Raw genomic sequence first — 20,636 nt, 5'->3', positions numbered from 1 at the left:
ATACCACACTGTCAGCAATCGTTAGCGGAGGTGCACTAGATGACTTCTTCCTGAAGTCCACTATCATCTCGACAGTTTTGAGGGGGTTGAGGTCAAGGTTGTTGTGGATGCACCACTGGGCCAGCCGGTCTACTTCCCGTCTATAGGCCGATTCGTCCCCATCCTTGATGAGGCCGATGACGGTGGTGTCATCTGCGAATTTGATGATCCTTACTGATTGCGCCTCTGAGGTACAGTCATTTGTGTACAGGGAGAAGAGCAGGGGTGAGAGGACACAGCCCTGAGGGGCCCCTGTACTGATGGACCGCGCTTGAGAGGTGAATTCCCCCGCTTTCACCACCTGTGTCCTATCTGTCAGGAAGTCTATTATCCAGGAACAGGTAGCTTCTGGGACCCCTAGGCGAAGTAATTTGGGGTGGAGGATGCTGGGGACGATTGTATTGAAGGCCGAGCTGAAATCGACAAACAAGACCCTCGCGTAGGTATCGGGAATATCTAGGTGCTGTAGAATGTAGTGCAGGCCCAGGTTGACTGCATCCTCGACACACCGATTCGAGCGATAGGCGAACTGCAGGGGGTCCAGTTGGGGGCCAGTCACAGTTTTCAGGTGATTCAAAACCAGACGCTCGAACGTTTTCATGACCACAGACGTCAGTGCTATCGGCCTGTAGTCGTTCAGGTTCGTGATGGTGGGTTTCTTGGGGACCGGGACTATAGTAGACCTTTTGATGCAGGAAGGGACTTTCTGTAGCTCCAGCGATTTATTGAAGATCTTGGTGAATATGGGGGCGAGCTGACCCGCACATGCTCTTAGGGCAGATGGTGACACTCCGTCAGGACCCGGAGCTTTCCTGGTTTTGGTCCTTTTGAACAATGCCTCCACCTCTTCTTGGGTGACTTGCAGTGCCTGGGGTTGGCCGTCGGTGTTCGGGGCATCGTAGAGGTGATTGTTTGGGTTGCAGGGGACTTCTTTTGCGAACCTGCAATAAAAGTGGTTCAGTTCATCTGCAAGGTCTTGGTGCATGGCGGTGGACTTTGATGTTTTCCTATAGTTGGTTATGGATTGCATTCCTTTCCATACAGATACGGGGTCATTGGTGGAGAGATCGTTTGTCAGCTTGTCCGAGAACCGCTTTTTTGCTAGCCTAATTCCTTTAGTCAGAGAGTTCCTAGTACGGTTGTATAGTGCTCTGTCACCGCTGCTATAGGCCTCCTCTTTGGCTCGACGAAGTTGCCTGAGCTGGGCATTGAACCAGGGCTTGTTGTTGTTGTAAATGCGGTAAGTCTTGGTAGGTACACAAATGTCCTCACAGTAGCTGATGTAGGATGTGACAGTGTCTGTCAAGTCATTCAGGTCGGTTGCCGAGGCTTCAAAGACCCCCCATTCCGTGCAGTCAAAGCAGGCCTGGAGCTTCATCTTGGCCTCATTGGTCCATTTCTTGACAGTCTTAACGACAGGCTTAACTGCTCTCAGCTTCTGTGTATAGGTAGGGAGTAGGTGGACGAGGCAGTGGTCAGATAGGCCGAGTGCAGCACGCGGGATAGACCGTAAGGCAGACTTGAGGGTAGTGTAGCAGTGATCAAGGGTGCGCCCTTCCCTAGTGGGACACGTGACTTGTTGTTTGTACTTAGGTAGCTCCTTGCTCAGGTTAGTTCTGTTGAAGTCACCCAGTACTATAAGCAGAGAGTCTGGGTGTTTTTGTTCTATGTCGGATATACATATGGCCAGGTGGTGCAGGGCTTCGTTCGCGCAGGCGAGGGGGGGGATGTACACTCCCACAAGGACAATTGAGGCAAATTCCCGGGGGGAATAGAAGGGGTTGCAGTTGATACTCAGCATCTCCAGGTGAGGGCTGCATGATTTGCCTATGATCGTGACATTGGTGCACCATCCGTCGTTGATGTAGAAGCAGATGCCACCACCCTTCGTTTTTCCTGAGAGAACCTTGGAGCGATCGGCCCTGAAGAGACTGAAGCCCGGCAGAGACATCGGGTTGTCCGCAATATGGTCGTCCAGCCACGTCTCCGTAAAGCAGAGGATAGATGACCCTGTAATGCCTGACCCTGCGCTGCCCAGAAGGAGGGACAATTCGTCGAACTTGTTTGCCAGTGAGCGCACATTCGAAAGCAGGATCGCGGGTAGTGCAGACCGGTGCCCTCGCCGCCGCCACCTCACTAGGGCGCCTGCGCGACAGCCTCTCCTCTGAGTCCAGGTCCTTCTACTAGGGCCGACATGAGGGCCTCCGTCATTCTCTTTCCGGGGCTGGTGATCCATCCGCCAGTCGCCACCTGGGCTGCGGGGGGGCGCGGCTGCTCGGTCATCCACTTCGGTGTCCACAACGTCTGCATCCTTGCCACACAGGGCAGCAAGGGCAGCGAGGGCTGCAAGGGCCACTGATCTGCCCGCCGACGGGCCCGAACGTGTGGTAAGCACCTCGGGAGCGCTCCAACTAAGGAGGGCTTCCCTGCTGTATTTGGTCACCGGTGGGGTAGACAAGGGCAAGGGAAAACAAGGGGAAACAGGTATTTTGGCTGAGCTGCGTAGCTCCGAGGCAGCCATCTGCGGCGCCATCTTAGATTGTAATCGCTATAATCGTTGTTGCTGTAACCTATTGCTGCTCCTTAATACAATGGGTATATTTGAAACAAGTGATACTGTAAATAAAATAACTGCTTTTTCTGTTGCTGATTTAGTCAAAACTAAAAGCAGCCTTGTGGTGAGGTGTTAGAATCCAATTCCTGTTGTGTAGGTGTGAAAGATCTCAGTGTGAGAGGCCTTTGAAGTAAATTTCTTGTGGGGGGTAGTGATAACATGTGTCCTTTGGAATGGCTCTTGCAAATTGAAGTGAGCAGTGACCCTTCAGTGATTCAGAGCCTGAATATGCTGTATATTAGTTGATTAATTCAAGAAGTCAGTTATTTTTTGCTCAGAGAACAGAGGTGAATGATGTCTAAGTGAGGGGCTGGATGGAGCCAAATATAGGTTGTAGTCCACAGTACCTTGTCTGGGATGTCCAATGCAGAGCACAGTAGATTCCAAACTGAAGGACTTCTAAGTGGAGAGTTGCAGAGGTTTCAATCTAGTGTGTATCACAGCGCAGGAATGCAATCCGTTGGTTTTGATCAGATGTCCGCGTAGAGTAGAACAAGTTAAAGGTAAGTCCTTGGATATTTACGATGATTTATGGGTCAGTTGTGGTGAATTTCAGCTGTTTTATGGAGATGATCAGGAGCATGCAAAAGGTGATGCAGCCATCTTGGTGTTACATGCAGGGTTATGTTTGGTTGCATCAGGGTTGATCTGATGCTCCGTTGTTGTTCATACTGTTAACTGGGTAAGTTTATCACAAGTTATACGGTGTGATTGGTGTGACTGGTATAAGTCTTGCCCTGGATTCTAAAATCCTCTCCTTGTACTGTCAGCTCTCCCGGGCACAGTTTCTCTAACTGAGGTCTGGAGGAGGGACATAGAGGGAGGAGCCAGAGCACACCAGTATCCAAATTCTTTCTTAAAAGTGCCCTGTCTCCTGCGGAGCCCGTCTATTCCTCATGGTCCTTACGGAGTCCCCAGCATCCACTAGGACGTTAGAGAAATATTGAACAATAGCGGTCCTAATACTGAGCCTTGCGGCACACCACTTAGCACTTCAGTCCAAGTTGAAAAAGATCCATTAACCACAACGCGCTGCTCCCTATTTTCTAACCAGTTTTTGACCCAAGTGCATATTGTTCTTCCTAGCCCTGATTCTTGTAGCTTGTAGATAAGTCATGTGTGGTACAGTGTCGAACGCTTTGGCAAAATCTAAAAAGATTACATCCACCTCTTTACCCTGATCTAGGTTTGCGCTTACTGTTTCATAAAAGCCAAGTAAGTTGGTTTGACAGGATCTGTCCTTCATAAACCCATGTTGATTCCTTTTAATGACCTTATTGACTTCAAGGAACCTCTGAATACTATCTCTTAGAATACCTTCCAATACTTTCCCCAATATAGATGTAAGACTAACTGGTCTATAATTACCTGGTTCAGCTTTACTTCCCTTTTTGAATATAGGCACTACTTCCGCTATACGCCAGTCTTTGGGAACCATACCTGATATTTCTGAATCCTTAAAGATCAAAAATAGCGGTTTTGCAAGTTCAGAGTGAAGCTCCATTAGAACCCTTGGGTGAATACCATCTGGACCTGGTGACTTATTAATCTTTAAATGTTTTAATCGGTCAAAGACTACTTCCTCGCTTAAATAAGTACCTATCAGTGGGATATTCTCATTATTGAGATTATGTGTTAGTCCCTGAATTGGGTCCTCTCTAGTAAATACTGTTGAAAAAAAACTAATTTAGTGTGTCCGCTATGTCATTATCATTTTTGCTTAAGACTCCCAACTTGTCTTTTAAAAGGCCTATACTCTCCTTCTTTAATCTCTTGCTATTAATCTATTTAAATAATTTTTTGGGATTCACTTTGCTTTCCTTTGCTACTAGTTTTTCAGTTTCTACTTTAGCCGCTCTTATTTCCTTTTTGCATATTTTGTTACAATCCTTAAAGTGCTGAAATGACTGCTTCCCCGTCAGATTTGTATTTTTTAAATGCTCGCCTTTTCTTGCCCATAAGTTCCTTTATCTTTTTGTTAAGCCACATCGGTTTATGATTTTTATTCCTTTTTTTGCTGCTCGTAGGAATAAATTTGAGTGTATTTTTAGCTAGCAGGAATTTTAGTACCTCCAATTTCTCCGTAGTATTTTTTCCTAAAAACAAACCTTCCCATTCAATATCCCTGAAAAATACCCTCATCTTTTCAAAATTCGCTTTGCTAAAGTTTAGAGTCCTAGTTGAGCCAGTATAGGGCAGTTTATGGAAACTGATATTGAATGTGACCATATTGTGGTCGCTGTTTCCTATGGGTTCCCCTACTATAATACCTGATACCAAATCCCCATTGTTTGTTAATACCAGGTCATTGTACCTAGTTGGTTCCTCAATTAGTTGAACTAAGTAGTTATCATTAAGTGTGTTTAAAAACATATTGCCCCTACCAGTATCACATGAATCGTTTTTCCAGTTTATCTCTGGATAGTTAAAATCTCCCATCACTACTATGTCTCCTACTCCTGCTGCTCTTTCAATATGGGGCATGAAGAGGGAGGAGCCAGCTGTGCATACATTTTTTTATTATATTGTGCTACCTCCGGCCTGCATCCCTTCACACCCCAGATGTCTAAGAGCTCTCCAGTGTCCCCTAGTGGATAAAGGAGAAATGGAGTTTGACCAAGCACACATTATTCAAGTCCATTCAACTACAGATACATGAAAAGTAATAAAATGAAAACTGTAAAACCTTTTTTGATATAAATTATTATATTGCATGTTTTTACTGTCCAAATCCTTTTCTGCACACTTTATTTATAAAATAGTTAGAAAGACTCTTTGAAACAGGTCAATAAAGTAATTCTATTACGTTTACTGTACATTTTTCATACAAAAAAAAAAATCATCGGAAATGAGCTGTGGAACCTTTCTATTTACAAAATCTACTACACACACTTTGCAGCTGACAAGACAGGAAGTCAAAGAGGAAAAACTAAAAAATATTTAAACATATCATTTGTACAAGTGTTGATTTGTAACATACATGGTTTTATATTACTAGCTCGTTTTTAAGCTATTTGTAATAGCTTAATGTTGTGCGTACATTTACAAAGCACACCAGAAGACAAAACATATAGTATTTAAATTGAGATATACATAAAGTATTATTTTAACTACTTATAAATAACATTCTGTAAAACAAAATATTTTTTATATTATAATTCCTATGAAAGCAAATAATTTAGATATTTTAAAAATAGTATTAAGGTTTAAAACAAAACAAAAACCCCACTAACTAACGTGGCTAGCTGTTTTTCCTATAATTTGTAATGTTTAGTGGGCCTGATACAGTTATATTTTCAGACTAGATGCAATAAACAAAACATTATGTGGCTGTACACGCTCTTACACAATAGAACCAATGTTAAAGCGGTCTAGCAGTCAGGAAGCCATATGTAAAAATATCCCCAGCAGATATAGTTTGAAGGTGCAAAGTAAATGAACACATACATATAGACAGAAATAAGAGCAGACACGTGGCTGTTTGTGTCATAAGGAAAGGTACGGATTTAAAATTGCAATACACCAGGTAAACATTATTGCCTAGTGCCGTTACCAACAAACTGGAGCTGTATTTCCGTTTGTTTTGTTTCTATATTTATTTACAAAAATGTTATTGACATGTAAATCTTTATTTATTATGTGCTATCTTGATGACCTTTTTATGCGTCATGACCTGAAGAAGAAGAAAAAGATAAAAAAAACAATTAGAGTTAGGAAGCAGAAATTAATTGTTCATGTTTACCTGTTTAAAACTTCACAAAATGGAAGCAGCCATTTTGGAGACTGACCCAACAGTCTTATGAATGTAACATTAGTTTATGCCTCAGATTTGTGAGGCTGCATTTCTATGAATATTCAGTCTGGGCACAAAATGGCTGCCTTACTAGTCTGTAGGTTACAGTTTCATCTCCAGCCCTCGGAATAAAAAAAAAACAGTGCATAAAACCACAGGTGAAACTGAACCATACAGAAATCTTTTACAATGAACCAACCACTAATTGACACACGTGCCACAGGCAGTAAGGTCAAGAACGGAAAACCTGAGTTGATAAAGATGGGAGTAGGAGGCAGGTACATTTAAAGATAATGATTAAAAGACGGTATTTTCCCTTTAATTAAACAGAGAAATGAAAGAGAAAGTGATTTCCTATCTTTCCATGGATTAGGCGAGAACTAGCCTGAACTGCAAGATGGCTCAATCAACTAAGTTACACTTAGGTGTATACTCAATTGCTGTCGGAAAGACAGAAGTTTTCGATTTTTTTAGGTCGGAAAGGGTTCTGACCAATTGAATCCCCGGCTTTTTTATCCGACAAGTCAAGGAATTCGACTTGTCGGAAAGCACGTGGATCGGCGGAATAGCTGTCGATCCGCGTACTTCTGTCGGAAACGGGGCCAAATCAGACAGGTTTTGGCCCCGTTTCCGACCATCTGTAGATAGTGGGTGCTGAGAGGAGGAGACGGGGAAAAGCAGCGGCTACAGCATCACACACTTGCCAATAGTCATTTACCCCAACAGCTTCGCTCTCTTCCATGCTAGCTGCACAGACTCTTGCCAGGATAAACCATGTCACGCCAGTGGGACACTCATTACTTGCCAGACTTTTTATACACTGTGGGGAAACAGGGAAGAGCAGCGGCTACAGCAGCGTAGCAGAAGGATGGGGCACTGCCGCCCCTCACGGCAGCGCCCAGCCGGCTCCAGAAAGCGAGGTCCCGCTTGCTGGAGCCGGGTGGACGCTGCTGTGAGGTCTGGTGGCAATGCCTCACCCTACGGCTACGCTGCTGTAGCCGCTGCTCTCCCCCATCTCCCCACTGCTCATCCTCTCTGAACGATCAGAAAGGTAGGACGACAGCCAGGAGAGGGCAATATCACACAGTCCAAGAGAGTGAAGGATTTGCAGAAGGAGAGGGTGGGTCCACCGTGTCAAAAGCAGCAGAGAGGTCAAGAAGAATAAGCAGAGTAGTGGCCCTTAGATTTGGCTGCATGGAGGTCACTGCACACTTTTGTGAGGGCAGTTCCAGTGGAGTGGAGTGGAGTGGAGAGACTGAAAACCAGACTGGAATGGGTCAAGCAGTGAGTGGGAGGAAAGAAAGGCAGTGAGGCGGTTATAGACAATACACTCAAGGAGCTTGGAGGCAAAAGGGAGGAGAGAGAAGGGTTGATAGTTGGGTGTTTGGATCAAGGGTAGGCTTTTTAAGAATAGGGGAGACGAATGCATGCTTGAAGGTAGAGGGAACAGTGCCTGATGAGAGGGAGAAATTGAATTGAGAAGGAGGGCAAGATGGGAACAGGCAGAAGGAGAGCGGTAGCAGAGGAGGTGGGAGGAGATAGGGTCAAGTGGGGAGGTGGTTTGGGCAGAGGAACGGATGGGGGCCATGACTTCCTCACCATATACATGGAAGAAAGATGTCAGAGTTGGTGAGAGGGAAGGGTAGGGGTGGTAAGGTATGGGTGGTGGCTGGTTGCTGGTCTGGTGGGATGTGATGTCCTGACGTATAGAGTCAATCTTGGATGTAAAATAAGTGGCAAAGTCAAGAGTAGGCAATGAGGAAGGGAGGGTAGGTGTAGGCAGAGGAAGGAGTTGATAGTGGCAAAGAGGCACCGGGGGTTGAAAGACTGAGTAAAGATGAGAATTTTGAAGTAGGATTGTTTAGAGAGGGAAAGGGCAGCACTGAAAGATGAGAGCATGAATTTGAAATGGAGGAAGTCTGCCTTAGAGCGTGATTTCCTCCACTGTCGCTCGGCAGTAGGTGAGCATTTTTTTAAAATATCTGGTGCATTCGGTGTGCCAGGGTTGAGGTGTTGATCTGCGAGGATGAATAGTGGTTGGTGGAGCTACAGAGTCAAGAGCAGAAGTAAGAGATGCATTGTATGAGGATGTGGCTTGTTCAGGGCATGTGTGAGAGAGAATAGGAGAGAGAAGCGAGTCGAACAGGGAGGATAGGGATGAGGTGTCAATGTTACGCTTAGTGACGGTAGCCTTAGGAGGGAGAGATGGGGAAGCAGAGATAAATAAGTTGAAAGAAGAGGGGAAAAATAAGATTTTAAACCTACCGGTAAATCTTTTTCTCCTAGTCCGTAGAGGATGCTGGGGACTCCGTAAGGACCATGGAGATAGACGGGCTCCGCAGGAGACATGGGCACTAAAAAAGAACTGTAGGTATGGGTGTGCACTGGCTCCTCCCTCTATGCCCCTCCTCCAGACCTCAGTTAGAGAAACTGTGCCCAGAGGAGAAGGACAGTACGAGGAAAGGATTTTTGTCCTTTCCTCGTACTTGTTAATCCAAGGGCAAGATTCATACCAGCCCACACCATTCACACCGTATAACTTGGGTTATACGAACCAGTTAACAGCATGAAACAACACAGCATCAGTCAGAGACTGAACAAAACTGTAAAATAACCCTTATGTAAGCAATAACTATATACAAGTATTGCAGAAGTAGTCCGCACTGGGACGGGCGCCCAGCATCCTCTACGGAATAGGAGAAAAAGATTTACCGGTAGGTTTAAAATCTTATTTTCTCTTACGTCGTAGAGGATGCTGGGGACTCCGTAAGGACCATGGGGATTATACCAAAGCTCCCAAATGGGCGTGAGAGTGCGGATGACTCTGCAGCACCGATTGAGCAAACATGAGGTCCTCCTCAGCCAGGGTATCAAACTTGTAAAACTTTGCAAAGGTGTTTGAACCCGACCAGGTAGCAGCTCGGCACAACTGTAATGCCGAGACGCCTCGGGCAGCTGCCCAAGAAGAGCCCACCTTCCTACTGGAATGGGCCTTAACAGATTTTGGTAACGGCAATCCAGCCGTAGAATGAGCCTGCTGAATTGTGTTACAGATCCAGCGAGCAATAGTCTGCTTAGAAGCAGGAGCGCCAACCTTGTTGGCTGCATACAGGACAAACAGTGCCTCTGTTTTTCTGATCCGAGCCGTTCTGGCCACGTAAATTTTCAAAGCCCTGACTACATCAAGGGACTCGGAATCCTCCAAGTCTCGCGTAGCCACAGGCACCACAATAGGTTGGGTTCATATGAAAAGATGAAATCACTTTGGGCAAGAATTGAGGACGAGTCCGCAATTCTGCTCTATCCACATGGAAAACCAGATAGGGGCTTTTGTGAGACAAAGCCGCCAACTCCGACACTCGCCTAGCCGAAGCCAAGGCTAACAACATGACCACTTTCCAAGTGAGATATTTTAATTTCACAGTTTTAACAGGTTCAAACCAGTGGGACTTAAGGAAACTCAACACCACGTTAAGGTCCCAAGGCGCCACCGGAGGTACAAAAGGAGGCTGAATATGTAGCACTCCCTTCACAAAAGTCTGCACTTCAGGGAGAGAAGCTAATTCCTTCTGGAATAAAATGGATAGGGCCGAAATCTGAACCTTAATGGAGCCTAATTTTAGGCCCAAATTCACTCCAGTTTGTAGGAAGTGAAGGAAACGGCCCAGATGGAATTCTTCCGTAGGAGCCTTCCTGGCCTCACACCAAGAAACATACTTCCGCCATATACGGTGATAATGTTTAGCTGTCACGTCCTTCCTAGCCTTTATCAGAGTAGGAATGACCTCATCCGGAATACCCTTTCCGCTAGGATGCCGTCAAACGCAGCCGCGGTAAGTCTTGGAACAGACAGGGCCCCTGTTGCAACAGGTCCTGTCTTAGTGGAAGGGGCCATGGATCTTCTTTGAGCATTTCCTGCAGATCCGGATACCAGGCCCTTCGCGGCCAATCTGGAACAATGAGAATTGTCTGTACTCCTCTTTTTCTTATGATTCTCAACACCTTGGGGATGAGAGGAAGAGGAGGAAACACATAGACAGACTGGAACACCCACGGTGTCACCAGGGCGTCCACTGCCACCGCCTGAGGGTCTCTTGACCTGGCGCAATACCTCTGTAGTTTTTTGTTGAGGCGGGACGCCATCATGTCTAATTGGGGCAGTCCCCACTGACTTGCAATCTGTGCGAAGACTTCCTGATGAAGTCCCCACTCTCCTGGATGTAGATCGTGTCTGCTGAGGAAGTCTGCTTCCCAGTTGTCCAGTCCCGGAATGAACACTGCTGACAGTGCGCTGACATGATTTTCCGCCCAGCGAAGAGTCCTGGTGGCTTCCGTCATTGCCACTCTGCTCCTTGTGCCGCCTTGGCGGTTTACATGAGCCACTGCGGTGATGTTGTCTGACTGAATCAGAACCGGTAGATCGCGAAGCAAAGTCTCCGCTTGACGAAGGGCGTTGTATATGGCCCTCAGCTCCAGGACGTTGATGTGAAGACAAGTCTCCTGGCTTGACCAAAGACCTTGGAAGTTTCTTCCCTGTGTGACTGCTCCCCAACCTCGGAGGCTCGCGTCCGTGGTTACCAGAACACAAGCCTGAATGCCGAACCTGCGACCCTCTAGAAGGTGAGCACTCTGCAGCCACCACAGGAGAGATACCCTGGCCCTGGGGGACAGGGTGATCAACTGATGAATCTGTAGATGTGACCCGGACCACTTGTCCAGTAGGTCCCATTGGAAAGTCCTCGCATGGAACCTGCCGAAGGGAATGGCCTCGTAAGACGCCACCATTTTTCCCAGAACTCGAGTGCAGTGATGCACTGACACCTGTTTTGGCTTCAATAGGTCCCTGACCAGAGTCATGAGTTCCTGGGCCTTTTCTATCGGAAGATAAACCCTTTTCTGGTCCGTATCCAGAATCATGCCTAAGAAGGTCAAACGAGTCGTAGGAACCAACTGTGACTTTGGGATATTGAGAATCCAGCAGTGTTGCTGCAACACCTTTAGTGAAAGTGACGCGCTGTTCAACAACTGCTCTCGTGATCTCGCTTTTATGAGGAGATCGTCCAAGTACGGGATAATTGTGACACCCTGCTTGCGCAGGAGCACCATCATCTCCGCCATTACCTTGGTGAAAATCCTCGGGGCCGTGGAAAGCCCAAACGGCAACGTCTAAAATTGGTAATGACACTCCTGTACCGCAAATCTCAGGTACGCCTGATGAGGCGGATAAATGGGAACATGAAGGTATGCATCCTTTACGTCCAGGGATACCATAAAATCCCCCCCTTCTAGGCTGGCGATGATCGCGCTGAGCGATTCCATCTTGAACTTGAACCTTTTCAAGTATAGGTTCAAGGATTTCAAATTTAGAATGGGTCTGACGAACCGTCCGGTTTCGGGACTACAAATAGGGTTGAGTAATACCCCTTCCCTTGTTGAAGCAGGGGAACTTTGACCACCACCTGTTGAAGACACAATTTGTGAATCGCATTTAAAACTATCTCCCTTTCTGGGGGAGAAGCTGGCAGGGCCGATTTGAAAAACCGGCGAGGAGGCACCTCTTCGAATTCCAGCTTGTACCCCTGGGAAACAATTTCTATTGCCCAGGGATCCACCTGTGAGTGAACCCAGATGTGGCTGAAAAGTCGAAGACGTGCCCCCACTGGGGCCCCAGCGTCATGCGGTGGATTTTGTAGAGGCCGGGGAGGACTTCTGCTCCTGGGAACTAGCTGTGGTAGGCAGCTTTTTCCCTCTGCCCTTACCTCTGGCAAGAAAGGACGATCCTTGTACTCTCTTGTTTCTATTTGACCGAAAGGACTGCATCTGATAATGTTGCGCTTTCTTAGGCTGTGAGGGAATATAAGGCAAAAAATTTAATTTACCTGCCGTAGCTGTGGAAACCAGGTCCGAGAGACCTTCCCCAAACAATTCCTCACCCCTGTAAGGTAAAACCTCCATATGCCTCTTTGAGTCGGCATCACCTGTCCATTGCCGGGTCCATAGGACTCGTCTAGCAGAAATCGCCATAGCGTTGACTCTAGAACCCAGTAGGCCAATGTCTCTTTGAGCATCTCTCATATATAAGACAGCAGATTTAATATGACCCAGGGTCAATAACATGGTATCCTTATCCAGGGTATCAATTTCCGCCGATAAGGTATCTGTCCACGCTATTACAGCGCTACAAACCCAAGCCGACACTATCACCGGCCTGAGTAAGGTACCAGAATGTGTGTAAATGGACTTCAAGGTAGTCTCCTGCTTGCGATCAGCAGGATCCCTGAGGGTAGCTGTATCTTGGTATGGCAGCGCTACCTTTTTGGACAAGCGTGTCAACGCTTTGTCCACCCTTGGGGCGGATTCCCACCGTATCCTGTCCTTATTCGGGAAAGGATGCGCCATAAGAATCCTTTTGGGAATCTGCAGTTTTTTGTCTGGAGATTCCCAAGCCTTTTCAAATAACTCGTTCAGCTCATGAGACGGGGGAAAGGTTATCTCAGGTTTCTTTTCCTTATACATGTGAACCCTCGTGTCAGGGACAGGGGGGTCCTCTGTGATATGCAAAACATCTTTTATTGCAATAATCATATATTGAATGCTTTTAGCCAATTTTGGCTGTAACTTTGCATCATCGTAGTCGACACTGGAGTCAGAATCCGTGTCTACTATTTGGGATAGTGGGCGCTTTTGAGACCCCGAAGGTCCCTGTGACATAGGGGCAGGTAGGGCCTGACACCCTGTACATTCCCTGGACTCAGCTTTGTCCAACCTTTTGTGCAATAAATTCACATTAGCACTTAAAACATTCCACATATCCAACCAGTCAGGTGTCGGTGTTGCCGACGGAAATCATTTGCTCCACCTCCTCCCTAGGAGAGCCTTCTACCTCAGACATGCCGACACACGCGTACCGACACCACACACTCAGGGAATCCTCTTATCTGAAGACAGTTCCCCCTTAAGTCCCTTTGGAGAGACAGAGAGAGAGTATGTCAGCACACACCCAGCGTTAATGACCCTGGAAAAAATAGGATTTTACTTACCGGTAAATCTATTTCTCGTAGTCCGTAGAGGATGCTGGGACTCCATAAGAACCATGGGGAATAGACGGGCTCCGCAGGAGATCGGGCACTTTAAGAAAGCTTTTGATTCTGGGTGTGCACTGGCTCCTCCCTCTATGCCCCTCCTCCAGACCTCAGTTAGGGGAACTGTGCCCAGAGGAGATGGACAGTACGAGGAAGGATTTTTGTAAATCTAAGGGCGAGATTCATACCAGCCACACCAATCACACCGTATAACTTGTTATAAACTACCCAGTTAACAGTATGAACAACAACATAGCCTCGGTCCAACCGATAAAACTACAACATAACCCTTATGTAAGCCATAACTATATACAAGTCATGCAGAAGAAGTCCGCACTTGGGACGGGCGCCCAGCATCCTCTACGGACTACGTGAAATAGATTTACCGGTAAGTAAAATCCTATTTTCTCTAACGTCCTATAGGATGCTGGGACTCCGTAAGGACCATGGGGATTATACCAAAGCTGCCAAACGGGCGGGAGAGTGCGGATGACTCTGCAGCACCGATTGAGCAAACAGGAGGTCCTCCTCAGCCAGGGTATCAAACTTATAAAACTTTGCAAAAGTGTTTGAACCTGACCAAGTAGCTGCTCGGCACAACTGTAATACAGAGACCCCTCGGGCAGCCGCCCAAGAAGAGCCCACCTTCCTAGTGGAATGGGCCTTAACCGATTTAGGCAATGGCAATCCTGCCGTAGAATGCGCCTGCTGAATCGTGTTACAGATCCAGCGAGCAATAGTCTGCTTTGAAGCAGGAGAACCAACCTTGTTGGCCGCATACAGAACAAACAAAGCCTCAGTCTTCCTGATCCTAGCTGTTCTGGTCACATAAATCTTCAAAGCCCTGACCACATCCAGGGACTCGGAATCCTCCAAGTCCCGTGAAGCCACAGGCACGACAATAGGTTGGTTCATATGAAAAGATGAGACCACTTTTGGCAGAAATTGAGGACGAGTCCTCAACTCCGCCCTATCCACGTGAAAAACCAGGTATGGGCTTTTATGTGATAAAGCCGCCAATTCTGAAACACGCCTTGCCGAAGCTAATGCCAACAACATGACCACTTTCCAAGTGAGGTATTTCAACTCCACTGTTTTGAGTGGTTCAAACCAAGGGGACTTGAGGAAACGTAATACCACGTTAAGATCCCAAGGCGCCACCGGAGGTACAAAAGGAGGCTGAATATGCAGCACCCCCTTAACAAAAGTCTGTACTTCAGGAAGAGAGGCCAATTCTCTTTGAAAGAAAATGGACAAGGCCGAAATTTGGACCTTTATGGACCCTAGTTTAAGGCCCAAATTCACTCCTGTTTGAAGGAAGTGAAGTAGACTGCCCAAATGGAACTCCTCCGTAGGAGCAGCTCTGGCCTCACACCAAGAAACATATTTTCGCCATATACGGTGATAATGTTTCGATGTCACGTCCTTCCTAGCCTTGATCAGGGTAGGAATGACCTCTTCCGGAATCCCTTTTTCCGCTAGGATCCGGCGTTCAACCGCCATGCCGTCAAACGCAGCCACGGTAAGTCTTGGAACAGACAGGGCCCCTGCTGCAGCAGGTCCTGCCTTAGAGGAAGAGGCCACGGATCTTCTGTGAGCAACTCTTGCAGGTCCGGATACCAAGTCCTCCGTGGCCAATCTGGAACAATGAGGATTGTTCTGACCCTGCTTATTCTTATTATTCTCAACACCTTGGGTATAAGAGGTAGAGGAGGAAATACATAGACCGATCTGAACACCCAAGGTGTCACCAGAGTGTCTACCGCTACCGCCTGAGGGTCTCTTGACCTGGCGCAATACCGCTTCAGCTTTTTGTTGAGACGTGATGCCATCATGTCTATCTGAGGCAGTTCCCACCGACCCGTGATCTGTGCGAAGACTTCCTGATGAAGTCCCCACCCTCCCGGATGCAGGTCGTGCCTGCTGAGGAAGTCCGCCTCCCAGTTGTCCACCCCCGGGATGAACACTGCTGATAGTGCGCTTACATGGCCTTCCGCCCAGCGTAGAACCCTGGTCGCTTCTGCCATGGCCACTCTGCTCCTTGTTCCGCCTTGGCGGTTTACATGAGCCACTGCCGTGACATTGTCCGACTGAATCAGAACCGGTTTGTCCTGAAGCAATTTCTCCGCCTGACGTAGGGCGTTGTATATGACCCTCAACTCCAGGACGTTGATGTGGAGACAAGTCTCTAGATTTGACCAGAGACCTTGGAAATTTCTTCCTAGCGTGACCGCTCCCCAGCCTTGGAGGCTTGCGTCCGTGGTCACCAGGACCCAGTCCTGAATGCCGAACCTGCGGCCCTCTAGTAGGTGAGCACTGTGCAGCCACCACAGGAGAGATACCCTGGTCCTGGGAGACAGGGTTATCCTTTGATGCATTTGTAAATGGGACCCGGACCATTTGTCCAATAGGTCCCATTGAAAGGTCCTCGCATGGAACCTGCCGAAGGGGATGGCCTCGTATGAAGCCACCATCTTCCCCAGAACCCGTGTGCAATGATGCACTGAAACCTTTTTTGGCTTCAATAGGTTCCTGACCAGGGCTATGAGCTCCTGAACCTTTTCCATCGGAAGAAAAACCCCCTTCTGGTCTGTGTCTAGAATCAGGCCCAAAAAGGTCAGACGCGTTGCAGGGACTAGCTGGGACTTCGGTATGTTGAGAATCCAGCCATGCATTTGCAACGTCTTCATGGACAGAGACACGCTGTCCAGCAACTTCTCCCGTTATCTCGCCTTTATGAGGAGATCGTCCAAGTATGGGATAATTGTGACACCCTACTTGCGCAGGAGCACCATCATTTCCGCCATTACCTTGGTGAAAATTCTCGGGGCCGTGGAAAGCCCAAACGGCAACGTCTGAAATTGGTAGTGACAGTCCTGTACTGCAAATCTCAGGTACGCCTGGTGAGGGGGGAAAATCGGAACATGAAGGTATGCATCCTTTATGTCCAGGGACACCATCCAATCCCCCCCCTCCAGGCTGGCGATGACCGCCCTGAGTGATTCCATTTTGAACTTGAACCTCTTCAAGTACAGGTTCAGAGATTTTAGATTTAAAATGGGTCTGACCGAACCGTCCGGTTTCGGGATCACAAACAGGGTTGAGTAGTATCCCACTTCTTGTTGGAGATGAGGAACTTTGACTATCACCTGTTGAATATACAATTTTTGAATTGCAGCTAACACTGAAAAACCGGCGAGGAGGCATGTCTTCGAATTCCAGTCTGTATCCCTGAGAAACAATCTCTAATGCCCAGGGATCCACCTGCGAGTGAACCCAGACGTGGCTGAAAAATCGAAGACGTGCCCCCACTTGATCTGCCTCCCCCCGGGAAGCCCCAGCGTCATGTGGTGGACTTTGCAGATGCAGGGGAGGACTTCTGCTCCTGGGGACTAGCTGCGTGCAGCTTTTTTCCCTTGCCTTTACCTCTGGCAAAAAAAGGACGATCCCCGTACCTTCTTGCTCTTATTGGAACGAAAGGACTGCATCTGATAATAGGGTACCTTCTTAGCATGCTGCGGGGGAACATAAGGTAAAAAATTCGATTTACCGGCCGTAGCAGTAGAGACAAGGTCCGAGAGGCCGTCTCCAAACAACTCCTCCCCCTTGTAAGGCAATGACTCCATATGCCGCTTTGAGTCGGCGTCTCCCGTCCACTGTCGGGTCCACAAGAGTCGCCTAGCAGAAATAGACATAGCGTTTATTCTGGAGCTTAGTAAACAAATGTCTCTTTGAGCATCTCTCATATACAAGGCAGCATCTCTGATATGCTCTATGGTCATTAAAATGGCATCCCTATCTAAGGTGTCATGCTCCGTAGATAAGGAATCTGCCCATGCCACGACAGCACTACAAACCCAGGCCGACGCCATAGCCGGTCTAACAATAGTACCTGAATGTGTGTAAATGTGCTTCATGGTAATTTCCTGCTTGCGATCAGCAGGATCCTTGAGGTAAGCTGTATCCTGAGAAGGTAGTGCCACCTTCTTGGATAAGCGTGTCAGCGCCTTGTCTACTTTAGGCGAAGCTTCCCATCGTATCCTATCCTTTTGTGGAAAGGGATACGCCATAAGAATCCTTTTGGGAACTTGTAGTCTCCTATCTGGAGATTCCCAAGCCTTTTCGCACAATTCGCTTAGCTCAAATGAGGACGGAAAAGTGACCTCAGGCTTTTTCCCTTTATACATGTGTACCCTCGTGTCAGGGACAGGGGGTTCCTCAGTGATATGCAAAACCTCTTTAATGGCAATAATCATGTAACGAATACCCTTTGCCACCTTCGGCTGTAATTTTGCATCTTCATAGTCGACACTAGAGTCAGTATCTGTGTCGGTATCTGTATCATCGACCTGGGATATGGTGCGCTTTTGAGACCCCGAAGGCATAGTCTGGCTACCTGACTGATCCCTAGCTTCAGCCTTGTCTAACCTTTTATGCAGTAAATTTACATTTGCATTTAAGACATTCAGCATATCCACCCAGTCCGGTGTCAGCGTTGCCGACGGCGACCTGACATTCCAGCACTCCCCCCTCCACATTAAGCGAGCCTTCCTCGTCAAACATGTCGACACACGTGTACCGACACTTCACCCACACAGGGAAACTCTTTTTCTGAAGACAGTTTCCCCTTTAAGGCCCTTTGGAGAGACAGAGAGAGAGTATGCCAGCACACACACCAGCGCTATACCCCTGGAAAGAAACACAGAATGCTTTTCCCCAGTAGCGCTGTGTAGTAATAAAAGCCAATTATGTGCCCCCCCCCCCCCCCTCTCCTTCAAAACCCCCTTTCACCGTGTGTAAAGCAGGGGAGAGTCCGGGGAGCTTCCACTCAGCGGTGCTGTGGAGAGAAAATGGCGCTGGTGAGTGCTGAGGGAGAAGCCCCGCCCCCTCAGCGGCAGGCTTCTGTCCCGCTCAAAGTTATTTAAAAAATGTCGGGGGCTCTTTTATATACATGTACAGTGCCCACCTGTACATGTATATAGTCTTTTTCCATCAGAGAGGTGTTTATATTGCTACCCAGGGAGCCCCCCCTGCACCCTGCACCCTTACAGTGACCGGAGTGTGTGAGGTGTGTGGAGCAATGACGCACAGCTGCAATGCTGTGCGTTACCTCAGTGAAGCTCTGAAGGCTTCTGCCGCCTGAGACGTCTTCTGACTTCTTTTCTTCTGGCTCTGTGAGGAGAGCGGTGGTGCGGCTCTGGGAGTGAACGCCCAGGACGAACCTGTGTTCACCCCCTCTGGAGCTAATGGTGTCCAGTAGCCGAGGAAGCAGAGCCTATCATTCAAGTAGGTCTGCCCCTCTCTCCTCAGTCCCTCGATGCAGGGAGCCTGTTGCCAGCAGTGCTCCCTGTAAAAAATAGAGAAAAAATCCAAACAAAAATGCTTTCTAGGCAGAGAACTCAGGGGAGCTCCCTGCAGTGCACCCATTTCCCTCTGGGCAGTGTAAAACTGAGGTCTGGAGGAGGGGCATAGAGGGAGGAGCCAGTGCACACCCAGAATCCAAAGCTTTCATAAAGTGCCCTATCTCATGCGGAGCCCGTCTATTCCCCATGGTCCTTACGGAGTCCCAGCATCCTCTAGGATGTTAGAGAAAAAACACAATATGTTTACCCAGATAGCGCTGTTTATCCTTATCTGCGCCAAATTATGTGCCCCCCCCCTTCTTTCTTTAAAACCCTCTTTCACCGTGTAAGCAGGGGAGAGTCCGGGGAGCTTCCTCTCAGCGGTGTGCTGTGGAGAAAATGGCGCCGGTGAGTGCTGAGGAACAAGCTCCACTCCCTCAGCGGCGGGCTTCGGTCCCGCTGAAAATTTTCAAAACTGGCGGCGGATCTCTTATATACAGTGCCCAGCCTGTATATATCATTTTAAGCCAGATATTGAGGTTCTTATTGCTGCCCAGGGCGCCCCCCCTGCGCCCTGCACCCTTACAGTGCCTGCCGTGTGTGTGCTGTGTGGGAGCAATGGCGCGCAGCGTTACCTCAATGAAGATCTGAAGTCTTCTGCCGCCTCTGAAGTCTTCTCTCTTCACATACTCACCCGACTTCTATCTTCCGGCTCTGCGAGGAGGACGGCGGCGCGGCGCCGGGACGAACAGCAATGGTGAGACCTGCGTTCCGTTCCCGCTGGAGCTAATGGTCTCCAGTAGCCTAAGAAACAGAGCCTAACGTTAAAGTAGGCCTGTTTCTCTCCCCTCAGTCCCTCGATGCAGGGAGTCTGTTGCCAGCAGGCTCCCTGAAAATAAAAAACCTAAAATACTTTATTTTCAGGAAACTCAGGAGAGCTCCCTGTAATGCACCCAGTCTCCTCTGGGCACAGTTTTAAACTGAGGTCTGGAGGAGGGGCATAGAGGGAGGAGCCAGTGCACACCCATAACTAAAGTTCTTTTATAGTGCCCATGTCTCCTGCGGAGACCGTCTATCTCCATGGTCCTTACGGAGTCCCCAGCATGGTCCTTACGGAGTCCCCAGCATCCTCTAGGACGTAAGAGAAAGGGGAGTTGGAGAAGTCAGAAATATTGCAGCGGTGAGTGAAAACCAGATCCAGTGAGCTCCCATTCACATGGGAGGGTGAGGTGGTCCACTGGGAGAGACCAAGTGAAGAGGTGAGGTTAAGGAGTTTAGAGGCAGGGGATTTTGTGAGGTTATCAATAGGGATGTTGAAATCACCTAGGATAATGGAGGGAAGAGAGGAAGTGAGGTAGCCAGGAAGCAAAGTTGTCAGGGATTTTGGAGAAAATGCCAGGTGGACGGTAAATGACAGTAACTTGTCCAACTTTAATTGAATATACCCCTTAAGGTTTTGTTTGTGGTAGAACTGTATACTTCATTGTGCAAGGACTGTTTGTACTGGTGCTCGAATGGACTGAAAGTAAAGTCAACCTTCCTTTGTGTGAAACGGACCGATTTCTTGGAACTATGTGGTAAATATCTTTTTTTTTTGCCCTTTTGTCATGGTGAGTGCTCTATATTTTTCAATATATTTTTGGCCACAACAGGCCTGATTCAGATGTGGTTGGAAAGAGCATCGCTGCTGCTTACTTGCAGCTTCCTGCATGCATGTGTGATCCTGTGCAGCATTGCATTACTTGCAACACCATCGGCCAACTGAA

At 47.9% G+C, this 20,636-nt stretch overlaps 1 protein-coding gene across 9 annotated transcripts in view; it reads right to left on the bottom strand.

Annotated features, from left to right (window-relative positions):
* Positions 1-5,427: 5,427 nt before the first annotated feature.
* TASOR2 (transcription activation suppressor family member 2) overlaps positions 5,428-20,636 on the bottom strand; it is a 259,706-nt gene continuing 244,497 nt past the window's right edge. For all 9 annotated transcript variants that reach the window (XM_063926781.1, XM_063926779.1, XM_063926786.1 and 6 more), the window contains one exon: positions 5,428-6,326. In XM_063926781.1, the coding sequence (XP_063782851.1) occupies positions 6,320-6,326 (7 nt within the window). In that variant the 3' untranslated portion in view covers positions 5,428-6,319. The remainder of the gene's footprint in view (positions 6,327-20,636) is intronic.

This window comes from Pseudophryne corroboree, chromosome 6 (assembly GCF_028390025.1).
Source record: "Pseudophryne corroboree isolate aPseCor3 chromosome 6, aPseCor3.hap2, whole genome shotgun sequence".
NCBI classification, from domain to species: Eukaryota; Metazoa; Chordata; class Amphibia; order Anura; family Myobatrachidae; genus Pseudophryne; species Pseudophryne corroboree.
This window is presented reverse-complemented; position numbering and strand designations above follow the sequence as displayed.